Raw genomic sequence first — 20,835 nt, 5'->3', positions numbered from 1 at the left:
CCAACCAAGTATGACCTCGTGGCACAGCAGGCACGGCAACCTGTCCCTCCCACCCCTGACCAACACTCACAATAGGACCGGAGATCAAAGTTAAGTTTCAGTTTGTCTTACAATCAGGAAAACTGGAAGGAAGTGTTTTTAATTTTAACTCGTGTATACTTTTTTTGTGTGTTAAAGTCTTGTGTTTTTTGTACTTTGAATTACGGGCTAGTTGATGGAGCATTAGTGGGTACCATTACCATCTTTTTTTTTTTTTTTTTTTTTTTTACTATTGGAAAGTATAGCAGTGTTTTTTGTTTTTTTTAAGATTTTTACTTATTTACTCATGAGAGACACATGGAGAGTGACAGAGACATAGGCAAAGGGAGAAGCAGGCTCCCTGTGAGGAGACTGATGTGGGACTGGATCCCAGAACCCCAGGATCATGACCTGTGCCGAAGGCAGATGCTCAACCACTGAGTACCCAGGCATCCCCATCTTTTTAATGCTCTGAACTCAAGAGAGAAATATTTGAAGGCCAGGAAGGGAACTACCTTCTTCACCTGGTGCCTTTCTTCATCATATAAATAACACCTGTAGGATAGTGCCTGGCATGTAGCAAGGTCACTAAAAATGTTATATTCCTTTGCTCTCCCAAGAGGCCAAGGCCCATGTGAAGAAGCAGGATAGCTGTGGATACAAACTGTGTTGTTTTCCAGGCCAAGGGGTGGAGGGTGAAGTCAGGAGAGGAGGGGCTCCTTCAGAGACAATTAGAAGCACATTCTGTTGAGGACCAAGAACGCTGCCAGGCCTGGGAGAAATGCCTCCCCAATTTTCCCTTGGTCTAGAAACTGATTAGTTTTGTTTCTAAGTTAGCTAGAGATGAGAAAAGGGAGTGATGTCAGTGCCCTTAAAACCGCACCAGCCACATCTATCTTGACCCAGATTTCAAAAATTAGGATAAAAAACTAGCCTTCTGGGCAGCCCGGGTGGCTCAGTGGTTTAGCGCCGCCTTCAGCCCAGGGCGTGATTCTGGAGACCCAGGATTGAGTCCGTCGGGGTCCCTGCATGGAGCCTGCTGCTCCCTCTGCCTGTGTCTCTGCCTCTCTCTCTGTGTGTGTCTCTCATGAATAAATAAAAATCTTAAAAAAACAAAAACAAAAACAACTAGTCTTCTCAGTTTCATATTTACAATGGCTTCCTAGTTTCTTTCCCCTTCCTACATGGATCTTATCCAGACCAAAGACAGAAATCTCTCACATTTCAGTCAAACATGACTATTCCAGTGGCCACCAGAGCCGAGAAACCCAGAATGACTGTGGGGATGTGGCAACACTGACAGGGGACCCAGAAGACAAGAGGCAGGAATGACAGGTGGGGATGTTGGAACTCCTCCATCCGGCCAGTTTTCCTGCTGCCCAGTGAGGGCCAGCCACACCCTCCCAGAAGAAGCTTCCAAAGCCTGCCAGAGGGGTCAGAATTTAACAGGGTTGTCAATACTTTGGGCATGAAATGCTGCTTCATTGCTCCAAAATGGTCTCTGGTTGTGGGAGCGATCCTTCCTAAAATGGAAACTGTGGTTTGACATGTGTGAGAGGTCTGAAAGGGGTAGTTACTTGAATTTCTGGGCCCCTTCGATGGCTCAGACGGACAATAGGTAAAATAACTAAAAGTATAACAGGCCCTGTGGATGTGTGGCCATGGTAGGGCTCTCTCCGTGTGCGAAGTGGATTGTACCTGTTTGGACAGCCAGATGGGACATCTCTGGGGTTCTGGGCTCAGCAGCATAAACTTCAGCTAAAGCCCTAATTGGACACACTCTTTCCCCCCGCCTCAGCAGCCTTAGAGGAGCAAGCTCATTCTTAGATGTTCAGTATTTTCCTTATAATTTTGTAACGCCATGTTTCGGGTTGGGGTGGGAGGCTGAGAAAATGCAATAAGCTATTTATTGCAAAGGCAACAGAAGGAATTGGATGGGAGATAACATGCAGAGAATGAGAAGGTAGCTTTAGTAGACAGGGCTCCTCATTTTCCCTCTCCACTCTTCCTATCCAGGACTGTGTTTGTCAGATGTCTTCTATATGGTCATGGATGCCATGGTGCTGGCAGCACAGCCGTGACACACATCACAGTGGCCTTGCCTCCGAACCTGCCCTGTTTCTACAATACCTCAAGGCAGATTCAGAGAAGCTTGCTATTTTTACATTTGGCTGCCCAGATTTCCAGGGCTCCTTTAAAATACTTAGAAAAGGATCCTTTTCCTATCCACTGTACCCAATTATACAGTTTAATCCTAAATTTGTAATCTTATCATTTCCCCAGGCATGAGGTTCCTGGGAAGACACCACATTCTTTGAACTCCTGGTAAGCCACCCGGCCTCCTCATCCTTTTGCCCATGGCCTTCTTCTAGATAATGTTTGAAGGAAAGTGGCGACAATATGTATTAGAAGCTGTCTCCGTGTCCTTCTTGTCCCTGGTACCTGTTTCTAGCACGATGCTTGTCACATCAAATCAAAATGAGTGGCTTACACATTCGTGTCTCCTTTGCTCTCTTCTAAACTACTCAATAACAGGCACTGTATCTTTTTATTTTTGTGTAATAGGATATTAAGTTTCAAGTTTCAGCTGAAGTTCCAAGATACAATAGATGCTGCATACCTAAGCAAGATCCCACACTGCTGTGCAGATTTTGAAAGGGGGATCTTTGACAGCCAGCTCCATAATCCCAAGACACTTCAGTAAGATGAAGGATATAAAGGGGCCTCAGAGTAGGGAGAGAAGATTTGTGCAGTTGTTCCTGAGGACATAACTCCTCCCCTTTCTCGAAGCACAAAGCACAAAGTTGGCATGTGGTGGTGACACCATGAGCTAGACCCTAAATCATACCTGAGAAATTTAATGTAGTCTAGAACAGGTCAGTGAGAGAGAAAGACAGAGGCAGGGGTTCAGGTGGGGGCAGAAGGAACACAGAGCTGCATTTGGAGGTCATTTGCCCTTGTACAAAGCAAAGAAAATGTGAATTTGTCCAACAGGCCAGAGATCCTTGAGCCATGATGAGTGCTCACCCATCAAAATCCTGGGGAGGGGCAGCCCGGGTGGCTCATTTGTTTAGCACCACCTTCAGCCCAGGGCCTGATCCTGGAGACCCGGGATCGAGTCCCACATGGGGCTCCCTGCATGGAGCCTGCTTCTTCTGCCTGTGTCTCTGCCTCTCTCTCTCTCTCTCTGTGTCTCTCATGAATAAATAAATAAAATCTTAAAAAAAAAAAAAAAAAGAAACACTGGGGAGAGGGGACTTGAGTATCGAGAGTCATGTGACAAGTGGACCTTCCAGGAACCAGGGGCGGAGGGAACATCAGCTCACTGATGGAGAGGCCAAGTTTTCATCAGAGCCTTCAGCAGTTTTATCATGTAGTTAGTTCCCTACTGAATGCACTTTAAAAGGTCAGAAAGAGATAAAAATAAAATTTTGCTTTGATTATAACCTATTGGTCATGCTGAATCAATATATCAGTCACATTTATTCCCCTAAGTGTCAGACATAGTGCCTGACTCATCCTAGGCATTTGATAAATACCAAACTGAGCTGATGTGATTTTGGAACATATTCTTCTAGTGAACCAAAATATGTCCATGAGACAGCCCAACTGAATGGCAGTCCATATATTTATTTCAGGGTTATCTCCCCTTGAATAACCTTTTCAGAAAGATTTTATATGAATAATTAAAATTAGTAGCTAAATATAAATACACATTTAGAAATCAGCTCTTAATTATTATACATAAGTACTGTCTAGCTCCAGAGACATGATCTTTTTTCTTTCTTTTTCTTTCTTTTCTTTTTTTTAAGTAGGCTCCATATGAGCTTCACATAAGTCTTGATCTCATGACTCTGAGATCAAGACCTGAGCCAAGATCGGGAGTCGGACACTTAACTGACTGAGCCACCTAGGCGCCCCTAAAGACATGATCTTATTATAACCTATAGAAAACCAAAATATCCTGTGGTCCATTTTTCACAATGTCACAGTCAAAGAAATAGCAACCCAATGGAAAACTTTCACTGAAACCATTGGACATCTAGGAAAACATCAAAAGCATTACATGGACAACGCATAGCAAAACTGCTTTATTTATTTTTTTAGAGATTATTTATTTATTCATAGAGACACAGAGAAAGAGAGAGAGGCAGAGACACAGGCAGAGGGAGAAGCAGGCTCCATGCAGCGAGCCAGATATGGGAGTCCGGGTCTCCAGGATCATGCCCTGGGCTGAAGGCAGGGCTAAACCGCTGAGCCACCCAGGCTGCCCCATACTTCTAAGAGCTTTTAAAGAAAGGCAGTGGAACAGGGCACTTGGGGTTTTGGTACTGGGGTTCGTAGGGAGCTGGGCTCTTGGCAAAGTATAGCCATCAAGCCCTTGGACCTAAAGGCACTGGCCTCATGAAGAGCCACCTGACACCAGCCCAGGCACTCTGACTTCCCCAATGCTCCAACCACTTAATCTTAGTATTAAAAATAAAATAAATTTCTTTCTAAACTAGGAAAGGGTATAGACTTTGAAGGTAGATATATCTAAACTCTATTTTGATTCCCTTTGCATTTATTATATTCAACAGTTGTGGTAAGGGTTAAGTAGTGAAATTTATGATCCCTTGCAGAAAGTATCAAATAACAGGCCTCACAGCGTCCTGCCATTAACCAAAGGCTTCCTGACCTCATCTCTCCTCACTCATTTGAAAATCATTCTCAAAAGTGATTTGATCTCCTCTGCTAGTTTTGCACATCTTCTAATCTTTCCCAGACATTTCCCTTCACTTTCTCACAGCACCGAAGTCTTAACTCAGCTGCAAAATGGGAAGATAAAACCCAACTTCTTCCACAGTTGAGAAGATTAAATCCAGCATGCTGCTCTCTCCAGATACCACTCTGGTTTCTGCTCTGCCTTCCCACTCGTCTTCCCATCCTGCCCTGCCTCATAGACTTTGTACTTTGCTAGATGTTCTTCCCATTTCTTCTTGCTTTACTAATCTCCATTCAGAAGCCACCTCCTTCAAAAAGACTCTCTAATCACCTGCCACAACTACTACCAACACAACTACTACCATCACTACTACTAACACTGGATTAGAGATTGATGTCAAAGCATTCTGAAACTGGCCTGCAGTGGCATGTAGCCTACTGTATTATAATTGTGTTCTTACTTATCTATCTCTTCTTCTCATCTGTACTCTGAACAATGTTAAGCTCTATCCCTGGTACATGACTGCAACCCTAGATCTCTGTTGCCAGGTACAAAACAAAACAGTAAATATGTGTTAAATAAATCAATACTGTATGCAGAACTTGTAGAACTGTTCTACAATACAGTCCCACAATATATAAGGCCATGTATGACTGTAAGTGATCCCACAAGAGAGCCAACACCAGAATTGACATAAGTTGTTTGAGAGATCCAAAATGTGGGGCTACATCTCTGATATGGGCAGACCCTTTGAAAGCTAGACTCAAAGGGAAATGGACAATAGGACACATATGGCCTAAAATATATGGCCATATATTTAATGCTTTTAATACTTCTATTTTAAAGTCCATGGTATATGGGTCTTGGTGCTTTTTAAAAGTTATTTTCTTCAAATGGGTGAGACAGCTTCTCAATTAAAGATGTAGACATACCAAGTAATGTAAGAGAGCTATGTGTTGCCGTTAATGTCACTGTCATGATTATCTATTGTGCCTTTCATACCTCAGGGCAGTTTTGGGTCCATTATTGTCCTTACTTAAACAGGAGATATTAAGTGACTGGCATATTATACAATATAAATTTGGAAGGGGAAGTCAAGTCAGGCTCCTCTGGTGCCAAATCCTACCCTCTCCCCCATCTATCTTGCAGCTGAATAGATAGGGCAATATCCATGCCCTCTTCCCTTCCTGCTGCTCTCAGAGCTCTCCAAGTATTATGAAGATTATTTGACTTTAACAGGGAGAAGACAAATGAGATGTGAGGATCTGAAAGATGATGTGGCGTGTTCAAGGCTTATCTGTGTTTGCTCTTTCAGCATCCCTAAGTCAAAGGCTTTATTTTCATTTACATCATAAGAAATCAGAAAGGTGCGAACAAGGGGTAGTGGAAGGGGAGGTGGGTGGGGGGGATGGGGTGACTGGGTGACGGGCACTGAGCAGGGCACTTGATGGGATGAGCACTGGGTGTTATACTATATGTTGGCAAATCAAACTCCGATAAAAAAATACAAAAAAAATAAAGTGGACTATAAATTCTCAAAAAAAAAAAAAAAGAAAGAAAGAAAGAAAGAAGAAAGGCTTGTTTTTACTCTTCCTGGCAACTGAATGTTTGTAGCAATGCCCCTGAAAGGCTAAGAATTTCTTTTGCAAGTATGCTCACTCTGGGCAGTGTCTTTCATTGCAGGACACAAAATGGTCAAGGCCCCATTTAATGTCACTTAAGTCCCACCAGACTACTATTAACAACTTTAATTAACTCTGTGCTCTCAGGGGGAAGCAAACTGTACCTATCAATCCTCATCCTCCACTTCCCCAGAGTACTAGATAATACCTACCTGCACCTAACACCTGCTAGGTGACCAGAGGGGCTGAATGATGTCAAAATGTTTAGTCACTCCACAGAGGGTCTGTCACAGTGATGGCCATTAGCCAGCATGTGAATGACAGAGAAACCTGTTAAAGGCTCTCTTGTGGGAAGAACTCCAGACAGTGGGACGGTGGGGGGTGGGGTGGGGGTGGGGTGGAAGCACTGAGGATTTAGTCCTGCCCAAGCCCTGTCTCACTCTCCTCCACCTGATTCTACCCCATCCAATTTCATGCTCTGTCATGGACATTTGACTCTGGTGCCTGCAGAGCAACAAATTCAAATCTGGCCATGTGCCCACATCTTTGATAGAGCATATGTGAGATGCTCCCTGAGGCACCGCATCCAGATTAGCTGAACTTATTTCCGAGTTGTAAGCAAATTAGATGAACACCTATGAACTGGGTTGATGATAATTCCCAGAAAAGATGAACTAATTAATAATGATACTAATGAAAGGGCAGTCAAAATAATACTCCTGTTTATTTAGTATCTGTCATTTGAGGATTATGGGGTGAGTCACTGATGTCACCTCATGAATCCTCCCTATGCTTTTGAAGGGAAGAAAGGGCAGAAGTCAGTTACACACAAAAAAAAGTCTATTTGGAAGAAGGTTGATCAAGGAAGAATTACAGTACAAAGAGAAGGTCTGAGGAATATGACTTTGGGTATCAAAGATGGGTGCGCATTCTCAGGATGGAAAATACCAGCCTGTTCTTTCCCTCCCATGCATTTGCTCAGCCCTTGATCCTGTTCCCAGGCTCCCACGTTAATGTGCTTTATTCTATGCATGACTTCTGTTCTTTCCTAATTACTCTGGCCCATAGTCTCCTGAAGTGTGTCCCGATGTTTATTAATAAGCATTAAATTAATAATTTTTAAAAGGATTACATTTGCATAACATTGCATCCATCACAATCAAACAGATTTCTTTACCTTTAGGACTTTAATATGCTAATATGCCTAAGTGAATGTCCCAGAAGAGTACATTTTAGGTTGGGCCATTTGAAATGACCATTTCTGTAGGTCAGAAACAATTGAACATTGACAATTTCATATGGTCCAACCCAATAATATTCAACACTTCCAAACTTGCTTGACTACAGAACTCATCTGGGGAAAATTTTGTTGCAGTATCAGTGTCCTTTGGACTCACTTTGGGAACCACTGTCTTAGGTACTTAAATATAGAGATTATAAGGTGTTGGAATCATGCATGTCACTTGGACTCCATGATGCTTTCATGCAACAGGATAATGGGTTGAGTAGAATAAGAAGCAGGCAGATGGGAGAATCCTGCTAGGCACTGAGGCTGTTTCCACGAAGGGTGGCCCAATGTGGCCATCCTCCTACACAGCACTTGCTAGTTCATGACTTACCCTAGCATCCTTATGGAACTATATCCCAACCCCGAAGCTTATGCCAGCCCCTTTAAAGGATAATTGTCCCTCTACTGTTATATTTTGTTTCTGGATCCTGAGGCTTTTTAGCAGAGTAGAGCAAACCATCAAATATAGGAGGAAATGAATCAAAGTCCTCATACCAGAGCAGGTTCCCGGAGGAAGATCCTGGTTCGCTTCCAATTATGTGGGGCAGCAGAGGCGGGGGGGGGGGGGGTTGGGGGGTAGTGGGGGGCGGGCAGCTATATCCAGACCAGGACCAGGCATAGAGAAGCAGAGGTGAACCCCAAGAGACCATACCAGTGTCACAGGGGCAGAGGGCAGAATCAGGAGAGTCTAGTATCATGGGAACCAAGAAAAGAAATCAAGAAGTAGATAATGGGACAGCTGTGCTGAATGCTGTTGTGAAAATAGAAACAGAGAAGTCCACATTAGGTTTGGCATTGACAGGAGCAATAACTTGGCATAGTGAGGACAAAATCATGGTTTACAATAAGCATCTGCTAAGTGTTTTACGTGTATGAATTCACATAATTCTCACAGCCTTATTATGCAGATTCTAATATCATTTTCACTTTGTAGATGAGGAATCCAGGCACAAAGAGAATAAATAATCTGCCCAAGTCCAAATGGCTAGAAAGTGGCAGCCTGGCTCCAGTCTGTGCTAGGAACCACATCCTACTCCCTCCATGATGCTGCAAATCTCAGATCAGTAACTCCAGACAGCTCTTTTGGCAAGTTTGTTGAGAAGGGAAAAGACACATGAGGTGGAAGCTGGAGAAGCATGAAGGCTGAGAGAGGGTTTTCCCTAGCAGATAGCAAATACTGACTGTGGGCTGCATGGTGACGGGGACGAAAGAAGAGCAGAGGGAGGATTGTGGGTGCTGGCTGGCAGAGGTGTTCTGGAACAGCAGGCAAGATTGGATGGATCCCATGGATCCAGGGCACAGAGGGGTTGCCTCCATACCAGGAAAGAAGGCAAAGAAAAAGGGCACAAGTGAGTGTAGCAGGTAGTTTTGGAAGTGGAAAGATGAAGGAGTACCTGTCTGCAGACTCATTTTCTCAGCGAAGGATACAGCAAGATAATCATCTGAGGCTGGGGTGGGAGGTGAGAACGGCAGCCTTGCAACAAGACTGAAGAGGTAGGAAATGGCTGTTTCGTGGTGGGGGGTGGGGGTGAGAGCACAATGAGGAGCCCATAGGAAGCTAAAAGAGACAATACCCCTAAATTTTATGGAAGCTCTCTCCCTTTCTCAAATCTTTCATGGTTTTTATTTGATGAAATTTTTCATTCTAAACCTGCAGAAAAAGAGGGGAAACCGTCTGCCCTTTCTCCCACTACTGCTGTGCTGGGAGTAGTAGGAATACATTTGGAAGTGATGGGCTAGTAAATCTGAACCGTTCCAGGCAGATGGCTTGGGATTGCGGAAAACTAATATAAAGAGAAATATGACCTGGGCCTCTTACCTGCAGCAACTTCATGTTTTTCTCTTTGTTTTCATCAAGGCCCATCTGTCCCTCTTTAGAACATTTCTTAAGGAGAAATGTGGGATGATAAATGATCCCAGGTGAAATTTATCTCTGTCTGGAGGAAATCCTCATGCTTTCCACAAGGAACCAAGGAGCATGGAGAGAATGCTAACACAGAGCTCCTGGAACCTGAGACACATCAGCATCACCTGGATGGCTTGCCAAAATGCGTTGCTGGGCCCTGCCTCCTGCTGTGATTCAGTGGGTCTTGGGGGGAGGGGTACCTGTGATAATTTGCATTTCTAACAGCCCCAGGTGGTGCTACTGGTGCTGCTGTCTGGAGATTGAACTCTGAAGTGTTGTAGATGGTATTGCCACCTTAGGGGGCCAGGGATGTTCCCAGATCTCATGCGACACGGACTAGAAAAGAAGGTATCTCCAGTTGAATGAAGCCCCAGAACAATTCAACGCTGAGCTCCCTTCAGCCCCCGCTGCCACTGTGGGACTCGTCCTTCCCCTCCCTCCCTCCAAATCACTTTGTTATTCTGTAAAAACAGCGGGTGGGAGTAACTGAATAAGAGTAACTCCTACATAAAGTGCTATGGGTGCCAGGTGCCTCTCTCAACATCTCCTGTGGGTTAACTCGTTTAGTCTTGACAACAGCTCTATAAAGTAGGTATTGTTATTAATCCCAGTTTCCTGGGGAAGAAATGAAGACACAGAGGAGTCGAGTAAAATACCCAGCTAGGAAGTAAAGACCTAGAATATGAACACAGGTCAGATTAATTCCAGGACCAACATTATTTCTACTTCTTCATGTGTCAAAGGCAAATATAAAGGAAGCTTCAGTCCCTCCAATGTGGGGGCCCTTGCTGTTGGGTAAATCGTGGTTGGCTGTGATCCAACACACTGTTTAGCTGGGGACACTGAGCAACATAGAATTATTGAAAGAGCTCTGTTGTACTCATTTTTTAAGCTGCATGACCCTTGGGCAAGGCACACAATTTATTTTCATTGTCTCAGCAATAAAAATGAGGGGGTGTACTATCTGAATTTTCAAGTTCTGAAAGTATGTAATTCTGAGTTTCAGTCACTTTTTCCTCCTGAGCTCATTTATCTAGAGCTCAAGTAGCTGTTTGCTACTTGAAATACTGCAAACCAGGGGCCAATAATCCAAAGGCTCTAGCCTGTTCTGGGGACAGCTCCTTCCTTAGTGGTTAAGAACCCTGGTGGGATCCCTGGGTGGCGCAGCGGTTTGGCGCCTGCCTTTGGCCCAGGGCGCGATCCTGGAGACCCGGGATCGAATCCCACATCGGTCTCCCGGTGCATGGAGCCTGCTTCTCCCTCTGCCTGTGTCTCTGCCTCATTCTCTCTCTCTCTCTCTCTGTGACTATCACAAAAAAAAAAACCCTGGCAGTCACTTGTCCCAGAGGAAGTGAATTTTGCCACCGATGAGATGGGTTTTGCTTCAAGTGACAGGAGAGGAAAGAGAGCTGATTAGAAAGATTCTTTTCTAGTAATGGTCAGTATGAAGGTCTAGGTGGGAACTAGCGGGTTCCTACCATTGGCCGGCTGGGAGACATTGAGCAAGTCGTCTTGCCTCAATATTTGCATCTGGGAAATGGAGATAATTAGGAGTGTGGGGTGGTTTAGCTAATTAACCATTACCTAGTGCTTGGTCAGATCTCCATAGCTCCAACTGCCCCCTGGAGGTTGTGGCTCTTGATGCCAAAAGTGCCTCATCAGAAAGATCGAGATGCTGAGCTTGTACACACAAGGATCTTCCTCACTCACCTCATCTGATTTCATGCTTGATACTGGCAGAGCCAGACATTTATTCTAAACTATAGTCATTCTCGGGTTGAGAGATGGATTAGTGTCAGACTCATAAACAATAGAGGTGATTTTTTTTCCAAAACAAGAATCTAGAAAACTCTGACTATTCTCCAGAGTGTTGTTAGAGTTAACTATCTTTAGGTGACCCCATTGGCAATTATCCAAAATATAGTCTCACGAGAACATCTATTCAAGGGATGGGAGGGCCAGTGGGATCATAGAGTTGAGGTTAATAAGTTCTTGCAGAGAGCTAGTCATGTGTTGGGCATTGTAGAATTGCAAATAATGACTCTAGCAATAGCTAACATGTATAGAGGTCTTAGGATGTGCCAGGCACATAATCATCCCATGTCATTCACATAACCCTAGGAGTTAGGTACTATTGTCCCCATTGTACAGATAGGGAAATTGGGGCTCATAGAGGGTAAGTGTTCAAGATGGCAGAAGGATTTGAACCAGATAGTCTGATTCCAGAGCCCAGATTGTAGCCCTGGTGCTACACTGCCTCCATACAACAGTGAATGGGACAAAGGCCAGAACCCCAAAAGGCTAACCCTACTGAGGGTACCAGGAACAGAAATCCACCAACGTGGCCAACCATGAACATAAAAGGAGCAATTAACTGCAACCAGAAAGATCCAGGAAGACTTCAAAGTGGAAATGCCATTCAAGCTGAAGGTTGAGAGAGAGGGGTGGCATTGGAAGAGGTAGAAATGGGGAAATAGGGCCAGGCTCAGAAGATGATGTACCTCTGATAGGGGCAGGAACACAAGTACAACCTGTTTAAGTCTTTCTTCCAAGGTGCAGTTGTATCTCATTTTCTAAACTTCCTGTCCTGTTCATGAGGATGGGCCCCAGAGGCCCCGAAGTCTTAGACCTGATGGGCTGAGAGAGTCCAAAAGTTAGGCCCATCTCAGTGGGGTTTCAAGCATCATTGTAGCCTGTGCTGAGATCCACCCCAAGCCAGGCCTTTCATGATTTTCAGGCAAACTTTCATTGTGCGTTGTCAAGCCCTGTTTGCTCTGGCCACTAATGTCTGGGGTGTTTGAGCCAGCTGCAGCTTGAAAACTCAGGGGCAACAAGAAACCAGGACTGTGGAGCAAAGCTCCTTGAACTGCTCATGTTCTAGCCTCCCTCGTTGTGTGTTTCACGTACCTTCTTCTGGTAAAAAGATTCCTGCTCCCTCTCCACCCAGTAACTTCCTTCCTTTGACAGGTCTTCATGCATCCCATTGTTGCTGGTGACCTCCTCCCAGTCTTAAATGCTAATGCTCCAAAGAACTCACCTCAGATAGAAGAGTCAGAATAAGATAGATGAAGAACCCAGGGAAAAAGAAGGAAGGAAAGAAGGGAGGGAGGGAGAGAAGGATGGAGGGAAGGAAAGCAGAATAATAATTTGAAATCTGTGCCAGCTGGGCTTCACTTCTGCTACAGTCGTGTCTTTGCTTTCAGGAAGGGGAGCTACCAGATGTTTTAGCTATCTGGTGTTCTCTGCCGACTGTGTGCACTCGAGGCACTCATGAGCTAGACTCAGAGACACCCCTGTCCCTTCTTGGCCTCATTTGAGTACAGGATCTACTTGGCCTTCATTTTCTGGGCAAAGCCATATGAGTTTCCTGAAATGCTGCATAGGCCTTATTTTCATCTGGGTTGGATTTCTCTATCAGCACCAGACCTTACTGAGCCTGAATGACACCTCTTCCAGCCCTGTGACCTCTATGAAACTTTGCTCTGTTGACATCCCTGAGACTTGTCCATCCTGGTCTCTTTCTACCTCTCCCACCACGTACTCCCAGCTCTTTCTTTGACTCGTCTTCCTCTGCCCACCTTGAAAAGTTGATTTCCTTTAGCTTCCCATTCCTGGCTCCTTGCTCCTCTCTATGTGCTTTCCTCAGAAGACATCTGAGGTGACTGTTCCCTGCCTGTGAGTCATTGACACTCAATTGCTATCTCCAGCCCTGACTTCTTCCAGTTTCAGCCTCATGCTTTCCACTTCTTGTTGAGCATCTCCAACTGGAGGTCCCAGGGGAATCTCAAATTCGTCATGTATGAGAGTTAGCTAGCTCTCATCTCTCCTCATTCTTCCCCAACTCATTCTGTCCAATCCAGAAACAAGGGGATCATTCCAGGCTCCGCCTTTTGCCTCACCTAGTCCTACTCTGCACCACTCTACCTGCCCCTCCATTCAGTTATCATATATTACTGATTTTAAGTTCTAAACGTTTCTGGAATTTATTTTCCCCTTTGGATCCCTGCTATCATTCTCTACTTCAAGTCCTCATTATTCTCTACCCTTCTGATGGCAACTATTTCCCTACTATTTCTCCTGACCTCCAGGCTCAATGCCCTGGAGTTTCAGGGATAGAGTGGATTTATCCTCATGCTACCTTTGGAGTTACCCACCTAAGATGAAAACCACCAAGATCCCCCTGGTTGAGAGCCTTCTTTGGCTCCTCATCACAACAACAAATCCCTAACTTTGAGCCTGGCAGATGAGGCCCAGCATGACCTGACTCGGCCTATCCTGCCTCATCCTAGCACTCCCTGCCTCATGCTTCATAATTTAATGATGATAGGAGAGTAGCTTGTAGCTTTCCAACACCCGATGCTGGTCCATGAGTTCTATTCTATTCTATTCTATTCTTTTCTTTTCTTTTCTTTGCATAGAGTGTCTGTCCTTCCTACCCTTCTTCACCTGGATCACACTAACTCATCCTTCCAGACTTAGCCCAGCCATCAACTGGCTCAGAAAACCTCCCTCAAAGCCTCAGGTTAGGGAAGGCTGCTGTTGCCTCCTGCCCTTACTATCTCTTGACTTAATGAACAGCAGGTTGGAATGATCTGTTTGGGAGGCCTTCTCCTCCACTAGGCTATAATTTCATCAATATCATAGCTGCCTTTGCCCCAGTGCCTGGTCTAATGCCCTTCATATAGTAGATACTCAGTTAGTGTTGAGCAGAATATAACCTCTTTGAGCAGGGATCATGACTTGCACTCCTAGCAGGTACTCAACAAATGTTCCATGGGCAAATGCTGTTCTCGTTGACAGCCATAATGGGAAGAGGGGAGGAGAATTCTGATCATATGGTACTTAAATATACCAAGAAGGTCAGGCACAGTAGAAACAGTATTCCATGTCTGAGTGGCATACATTTTTGAGCATGAGACTTGAAGGTATTAAGCTCTCTGGTAATTAAGAGAGTAAATGCACTAGCGGGTCTGTGAAGCATGGCAGGCCCTCTCATAAGCTCTCCTGCATCACCAATGGTAATGATCACCTCAATAAAAGGAATTATTATGAATTGAGAAAATTATGGCAAATAAAGAGGGTTTGTTAGGGCCAAGAGTGGATACTAGGTTCCCCTAGGTAGGCTCCCTGGGATGAATTCTCCAGACCTGCTTCCCACCAAGCCTGCCCATTGACCCTCTTCCTGGTGGCCTCTTTGCACAAAAGATCTGCCGCCCTTGTGGCTTGTCATTGCTTTTGCAATTGCAGAGTATGAATAGCTAATGAGGCATGCTAGGGCCAACCAGAAGAGCCTCTGTTGATTCCATTTGGTCTCTAAAGGGTGGGGGAATATGCGTTTTGAACACCCACTTCCTGCTAATCCTCCCACCAAACCAGTCAGGCTGGTTATAATGTATTATTAGAAAGCCCACACATCCATCCTTGGAACAACAGAGCCACTTGTTGCTTGAGGAGTGTTTCCCATCTATGGAACCAGAATGGAGGAATGGGGGTTGGGGGAGGGGGAGTCTAGGTCAGGGAGGGGAGTGGGGGCGAGCATGCCCCAGAGGAGAGAGCTTGGGTTTCAGAGATAGAGTGGATTTAAATGCTGCCCTGCTTGCACAGTGTGTGGCCTTGAGCACATGACTTAACTTCTCTGAGGTGATAATGAACTCTCACAGGCTACCATGAGGATTAAAGGAGACTTCTGTAAAGCACCTACCTAGCCCAGGGCATGGAGATGAAGATGCTGGCACACCAGTTCCTCTGACGTCGGTGCTTCCTTGGGCGTTCTTGCAGGGCAGAAAAGCCTCAGTGGAAGCCCTACCTCCTGGGAGCAGTGTCCTCACGAGCCACAGGAAGGGGAGTGCTGCCCAACACCCTACTGGCCCCCAGAAACCACCTCTCACCCTGTCCCTGCCAACCCCTGCTGCAGGACTAGCTATTGCAGATGGACACAAGTGAGGGAGCGGCTATTTTGTTTTAAGGGAGAGAATATTCTAGGCTGCTGCTGGGAAGTCATATCCCCTCAGCCTCTTCACAAACTTCACTGTTAACCTGAGCTTTCCTCCATCACCCCCTTCTTTTCCTCTCCCTGGAAAGGATATCTAGAAATTAGAGGACTGATCTCTCAAACAACCCTGAGACCTGACAGGTACCCGTCTTCCTAAAAACCGTCATCAGTTGTGTCAGACATTGAATCACCAGCCCTCTCGGGGAAAACCCTTCCTTCACTCTCCAGCTCTTTCTGTAAAGGGAAGTGATGTCCTGAGGGAAGAATAAGCAACTAGAGGTAGCTAAGTGGGAGGAGCAAAATGTAAGGGATAGGCTTTCTTCTTTCCTCCTGCAGGGGGGTTAGGCTCACCCCTCCTCTCAGCTCTGGGCTCTCCATCCTCTCAGCTCTACTAGCTTCCTGCCATTTGCGCCTTCCCTGTTCTTTCTTCCTGCGTCCTTTCCTACTCTGGCCTAGACCCCAGGGTGGGCAGACTCAGGCCTCGGCAGCAGCAGCAGCAGCAGCAGCCAGCAGCGGGGCTCTCCTCTCCAGGGAGCCTCTGGAGAACTAGGGACCCCATCCTGGAGTTGGGGGTGGTGGGAGGGTGTTGGCTGGGGTAGGCAGCAGTACCGGGAAGTCACACCCGCACAGAAGGGTCAGAGCTGCTCACCTGCTTCATCCTGGGGGCCACACAGCGCACTTGCCTGCATCCTCCCCATCATCGGTCACCGGTTCCCTTCCACCCCAGCAGCAGCTCCAGGCCACCATGCTGGGTGCCCCGCAAGAGCCTCCCCGTCTGGGATGCTCTCAGCCCCCCCCCCCCCACACACACACTCCCCGATCGGAGCTGCCCCGGCAGGTGCCACCCCCGGTGGTGGAAACCCAGCCCAACCCTGCGTAGAGCCCTGGGCGGCCGGGCTGTGCTGCGAGGTCCCATCTGGCGAGGCTCTGGTCCGGCCAGGCTTCTTGCCAGCGCCAGAAGGCAGCCCGGTGGTGCTCAGCGCCCCCCACAGACCTCCCCCCGACTGCGAAGACGGACAAGCAGACGCTACCTCCAGAAGATGATCTGCCCCGGGGAGGCCATGGCCGGGGGAAGCGCGCCTCGCCGCGAGGTGGGCGCTGGGGTCCAGGAGCCGCCGCCTGCTGGGCCGTGACTCACCGCAGCTCCGGCTCCGGCTCCCGCTCCCGCTCCGGGGCGACCGCCTTAAATAGCGCCTCGGCCGCAGTGGGGCGGCGGGGCCGGCCCAGGTATGAGGAAGCAGCTGCCGGCACCAGTCCCCGCAGGCACAGGGGCCCTCCCAGCCGCGGGGAGGCCGGCCGGGGGCTGCCTCCGGAGCCTCCACCTGCGGGGGGGGGGGGGGGGCACGGCCGCCCAGGGCCCTGCATGCGGGGCACGTCTTCGCCTCCCCACTCTGGAGGGAGCTCGGGGATGGCGATTGATCACCCGAGAAAGGACTGGAACAGCTCCAAGTGTCAGGGCCCGCCAGGGAGCCGGGAGGCCCAGTCCCCAGCCCCGGGGGCAGGTGATGCTCAGACACAGGCGGCCCCCACTGGTGTGGACTCTCAAGGAGGGGCCGCACCTCTGTGGCCGGGAGGACGGGGCGCTGGTGTCACCGAGGGCTGAGCTGGCCCCGGGCCCCTGAGACAGCCCGGCCGGGTGGGCAGACCTCGTGGGGCTTCTTCTCGGAGCAAGGGGGAGAGGCTGGGCCCTGCCCGCCTCGCGGGCACCTTCACACCCCAGGGACACTGGCTGGCGCTGCCCAGGAGCTCTTGCTGCGGGTGAGTGGGCTGGAAGGAGCGATCTCTGACATCTTACCCAGCACTCAGATTTCCAAGGAGGCAGAAGTTCTTAAGGCATAAAGCCCTCTGGCTCGCACCGTGTTGTTTCAGCGCATGAGTTCAGTGTTGGCTTGTGGGCTGCTGGGATAGGCTTGGAGGATGCGGGCAGGAAGGCAGAACCGGGGAGACCACAGGGGAGACGGCGTTTAACAATGGTGAGATCTTTAGAGTCACCCAGAGCCAGGCCCACACCCTGGATTCTTTTTTTTATTTTTTTATTTTTTAGTTTGTTTTTGCTAATCTCTACACCCAACGCGGGGCTTGAACTCATGGCCCTGAGATCAAGATCTCAGGGGTCTCATGAGCTCAAGATCAAGATCAAGGAACTCAGGCTGATCCAGCCAGGCTCCCCCACATCCTAAGTTCTTAATTAAGAACTGCAACTCTGGGCGAATTACCTTTCTTCAAGGCATCTTGATTGAAGTGAGGAGTCCATGAGAGGGGAGTCCACACGCCTTCCTTTCCCCAGACTTGAATAAAGGGAACACCAGGAACCTATGAAGTGTTCGCGCCAACTGGACTTCCCCAGGTCTGGGAGGCTGGGTTAAGTGGGAGCAGGAGCAGGGATTTCCACAGTTCCTATACAGCTGACCCCACCCCAAAGGCACAAGGTTTCTGCCCAACTCCTCAAAAAGCCTTAAAAAGAGCGTCTTCACCTCAAATGTCCCGGAGCAGGGCCACTGAGTCTATGTCCATCAGTCATTCATCATCACTACAGGATGGGCTCAGCAGGCCCTGGAGGAAAAACCAAGACAACCCCGTGACATGCCCCTGTGGGAGTGAGAAAGGGACCAATGTTTGCGGGCTGGCCGGAGGAGCCCACCCACCATGAGGGGGGCTGGGGACATAGAGCTAAAGGCCTTCTGATGCCTCTGGAGAAGTAGACAGACATTGCTCTGGTTCTGACTCTATAACCTGAAGAGCGATGCACATAAAATGATGGAAAGATCATTGCAAAGCACCAGACCAATATTGCAAGATGGTAAAACCACATAAATGTCTGTGTGTGTGTGTGTGTGTGTGTGTGTGTGTGTGTGAGAGAGAGAGAGAGAGAGGGAGAGAGAGAGAGAGAAAGAGAAAGAGAGGAAAGTATGTGTGTGTGAAAAAGAGAGACAAAGATAGAGACTTTGAGACATTGATCTCCCCAGGATTCAAGAGCCTCTCTTGACATTTTCTTCTCTGAGAAATGCCTAAACCTTTCGCTCTGTCCTATGCCCAGGCCATCGTTCTTAGCTTCTCCTGTAAGTGGTGGGGTTCTCTGGGGTTCCTGGCCTCTGCTTTCTCTTCTCACAGCGCATATGTTCCCGCGGTGACCCTGACTGTCCTTTGCTTCAACTGCCCCTACGTCTGGAGATCCCATTATCCGTATCCCCACACTCCTGTGTGAGCTCCAGCCTCACGAGTCCACTTACTTAGTGGGCATCTCCACTCATTGTTCGACAGGGACCCATGCACATGTCCCAGCTGGAACTGGACGTGTCCAAGCTAGAAGGCACCATCTTCCATCTCCAACCCCACCACCACTCCTGAGTTATACCTTTTGGAAAGAGGCAGCATCACATGTGGGGTGGCAAAATGAAAAACCTGAAAGCCACCTTCTGGTCTCTTCCCTCAGCCCCTACATTTGTGCACTTCCTGGATATCCATGCAGCCCCAGGACATCCAGGTGCCCCCAGGTCTCCGAGTCTACCTGCTTGTATTTGTTTGCTCAGGGTGCCATAGGGAAGTACTACAGATGGGGTGACTTAAACAATAGAAATTTATTTTCTTATAATTCTGGAGCCTGGAAGTCCAAGACATTCTATCAGCTGGATTGGTTTCTTCTGAGGCCTCTCTCCTTGGTTTGTAGATAGCTGTCTTCTCCCTGTGTCTTCTCGTGGCTTTCCTTCTGTGTGTCTCTGTGTTTAATCTTTTTTTTTTTTTAAAGGTTTTATTTATTTATTCATGAGAGACAGAGAGAGAGAGAGAGAGAGGCAGAGACACAGGCAGAGGGAGAAGCAGGCTCCATGCAGGGAGCCCGAGGTGGCACTTGATCCCCGGTCTCCAGGATCACGCCCCGGGCTAAGGTGGCACTAAACTGCTGAGCCACCCGGCCTGCCCTCTGTGTGCTAATCTTAAAAGCACAACAACCATATAGGATTAGAGCTCACCCTAATGACCTTTAACTTTATCACATTTTTAAAGGTCTCTCCAAACAGTCACATTCTGAGGTACACGTGTATTTTTTCAGGGGAGGACATAATTCAGCCCATAACGCTGCTTTATGGCTTCTAAATCCACCCGTTCTCTCTGTCCTCAGTACTATTACCTAAATGCAATCCCTCATAATTTCCCATTTGAAGTGAATTTTAAACAGCCTCTTATGTCACTGTCTTGCCCCCAGACTGCTCCTGTATGTGCCCATCTACCCACCTCTGCTAGAGTGATCTTTCTAAAATGCAAATCCAATCTGGTCACTTGCCAGGTTAAAATGATCAATGGTTCCCCAGCCACTACCTGTGGCCTGGCCTCTGCCTACCTCTGTGGACTTTACTACTTTGTTGTCACCTTCCCCCTGCTCACGCTGTGTACCAGGCATGCTGAGTTGCTTTGGGTTTCTCCAAAATGCCACGCTCTCCCAAGCCACTCTGCCTTTGTGCATGCTGTCCTGCCTGGTTGGAGTCCACCCCCTGTTTTTTCCTGTTTGATATAAATTCTATGGAGAACTTTCCCCGGCTGCTTCAATCTGGCAGGTGCCATGCTCAGGGTTCCCACGTGGACCTCATGCTTGCTTTCATGTTCCCCAATTGTGACTGTTGACTTGTCTGGCTTCTGCCCTAGACACCCCTTAAAAATAGAAAAGGCATCTTATTCATTTTTGTATTTCACCCCAGTCTTAGGCATGCAACAGCATAAGGGATCATTATGTGTTTGTTTAAAAAAAATGCACATTTTTCTTTCACAGCACACAGTGCTAGTGCTACTTCCTGTTTATGCATCTATCTGATCGCCAGTCTGTGAGAGGCCAGAGGATAAAAACTATGCCTCATTCGTCTTTGTGTCACCGGGTCCTAGCACCGTGTCAGACACGTTAAAGGGACGTGGTAATGTTTGATGGATGGGTGAGCAGGGATCAGCGTGGGGTGTGATCCATCAAACACTTTCTGGAGGCAATGTCTCATGAACTGGATCAACACTGTTCGGAGCAGGAGAGAACACGTTGCATTCGAGGTAGAGGAACGATTTCAGATTGGCACAAAAGGAAAGCAGATGTGTGAAACAGAGACAAACTCTGTTTTCTTCTTGCTGATCTTGGGGAGAGAGACAGAGAGACCAAGACTAACTTAATGTCTCTTGAACCAAAAGGTCTTTTCATGAATTTTTAAAAAATTCATTAGAGCACATGGCCAACAGGCACATGAAAAAATGCTCCACATCACTCGTCATCAGGGAAATACAAATCAAAACCACAGTTAGCTACCACCTTACATGGGTGAGAATGGCTAA

General features: G+C 47.4%; 1 protein-coding gene and 1 long non-coding RNA gene across 5 annotated transcripts in view; both read right to left on the bottom strand.

Annotated features, from left to right (window-relative positions):
* VTCN1 (V-set domain containing T cell activation inhibitor 1) overlaps positions 1 to 16,774 on the bottom strand; it is a 55,104-nt gene extending 38,330 nt beyond the window's left edge. The window contains exon 1 of one of the 3 annotated variants that reach the window (XM_072769619.1): positions 16,563 to 16,774. In XM_072769619.1, coding sequence (XP_072625720.1) covers positions 16,563 to 16,594 — 32 coding nt within the window. In that variant the 5' untranslated portion in view covers positions 16,595 to 16,774. The remainder of the gene's footprint in view (positions 1 to 16,562) is intronic. The other 2 variants (XM_072769618.1, XM_072769621.1) reach the window with 2 other exon arrangements.
* An 806-nt stretch (positions 16,775 to 17,580) lies between these two features.
* Positions 17,581 to 19,089, bottom strand: LOC140600642 (uncharacterized). Of its 2 annotated transcripts, XR_012003818.1 has the most exons (4): positions 19,040 to 19,089; positions 18,762 to 18,886; positions 18,006 to 18,084; positions 17,581 to 17,819 (listed from the first exon to the last, which is right to left on the bottom strand). It is a non-coding gene; the product is annotated as an uncharacterized lncRNA (long non-coding RNA). The 2 variants fall into 2 exon arrangements; XR_012003817.1 differs by lacking the exon at positions 19,040 to 19,089 and having other exon boundaries at positions 18,762 to 19,028.
* Positions 19,090 to 20,835: the final 1,746 nt, after the last annotated feature.

The sequence above is a fragment of the Canis lupus genome, chromosome 12 (genome assembly GCF_048164855.1).
Source record: "Canis lupus baileyi chromosome 12, mCanLup2.hap1, whole genome shotgun sequence".
Taxonomy (NCBI): domain Eukaryota; kingdom Metazoa; phylum Chordata; class Mammalia; order Carnivora; family Canidae; genus Canis; species Canis lupus.
This window is presented reverse-complemented; position numbering and strand designations above follow the sequence as displayed.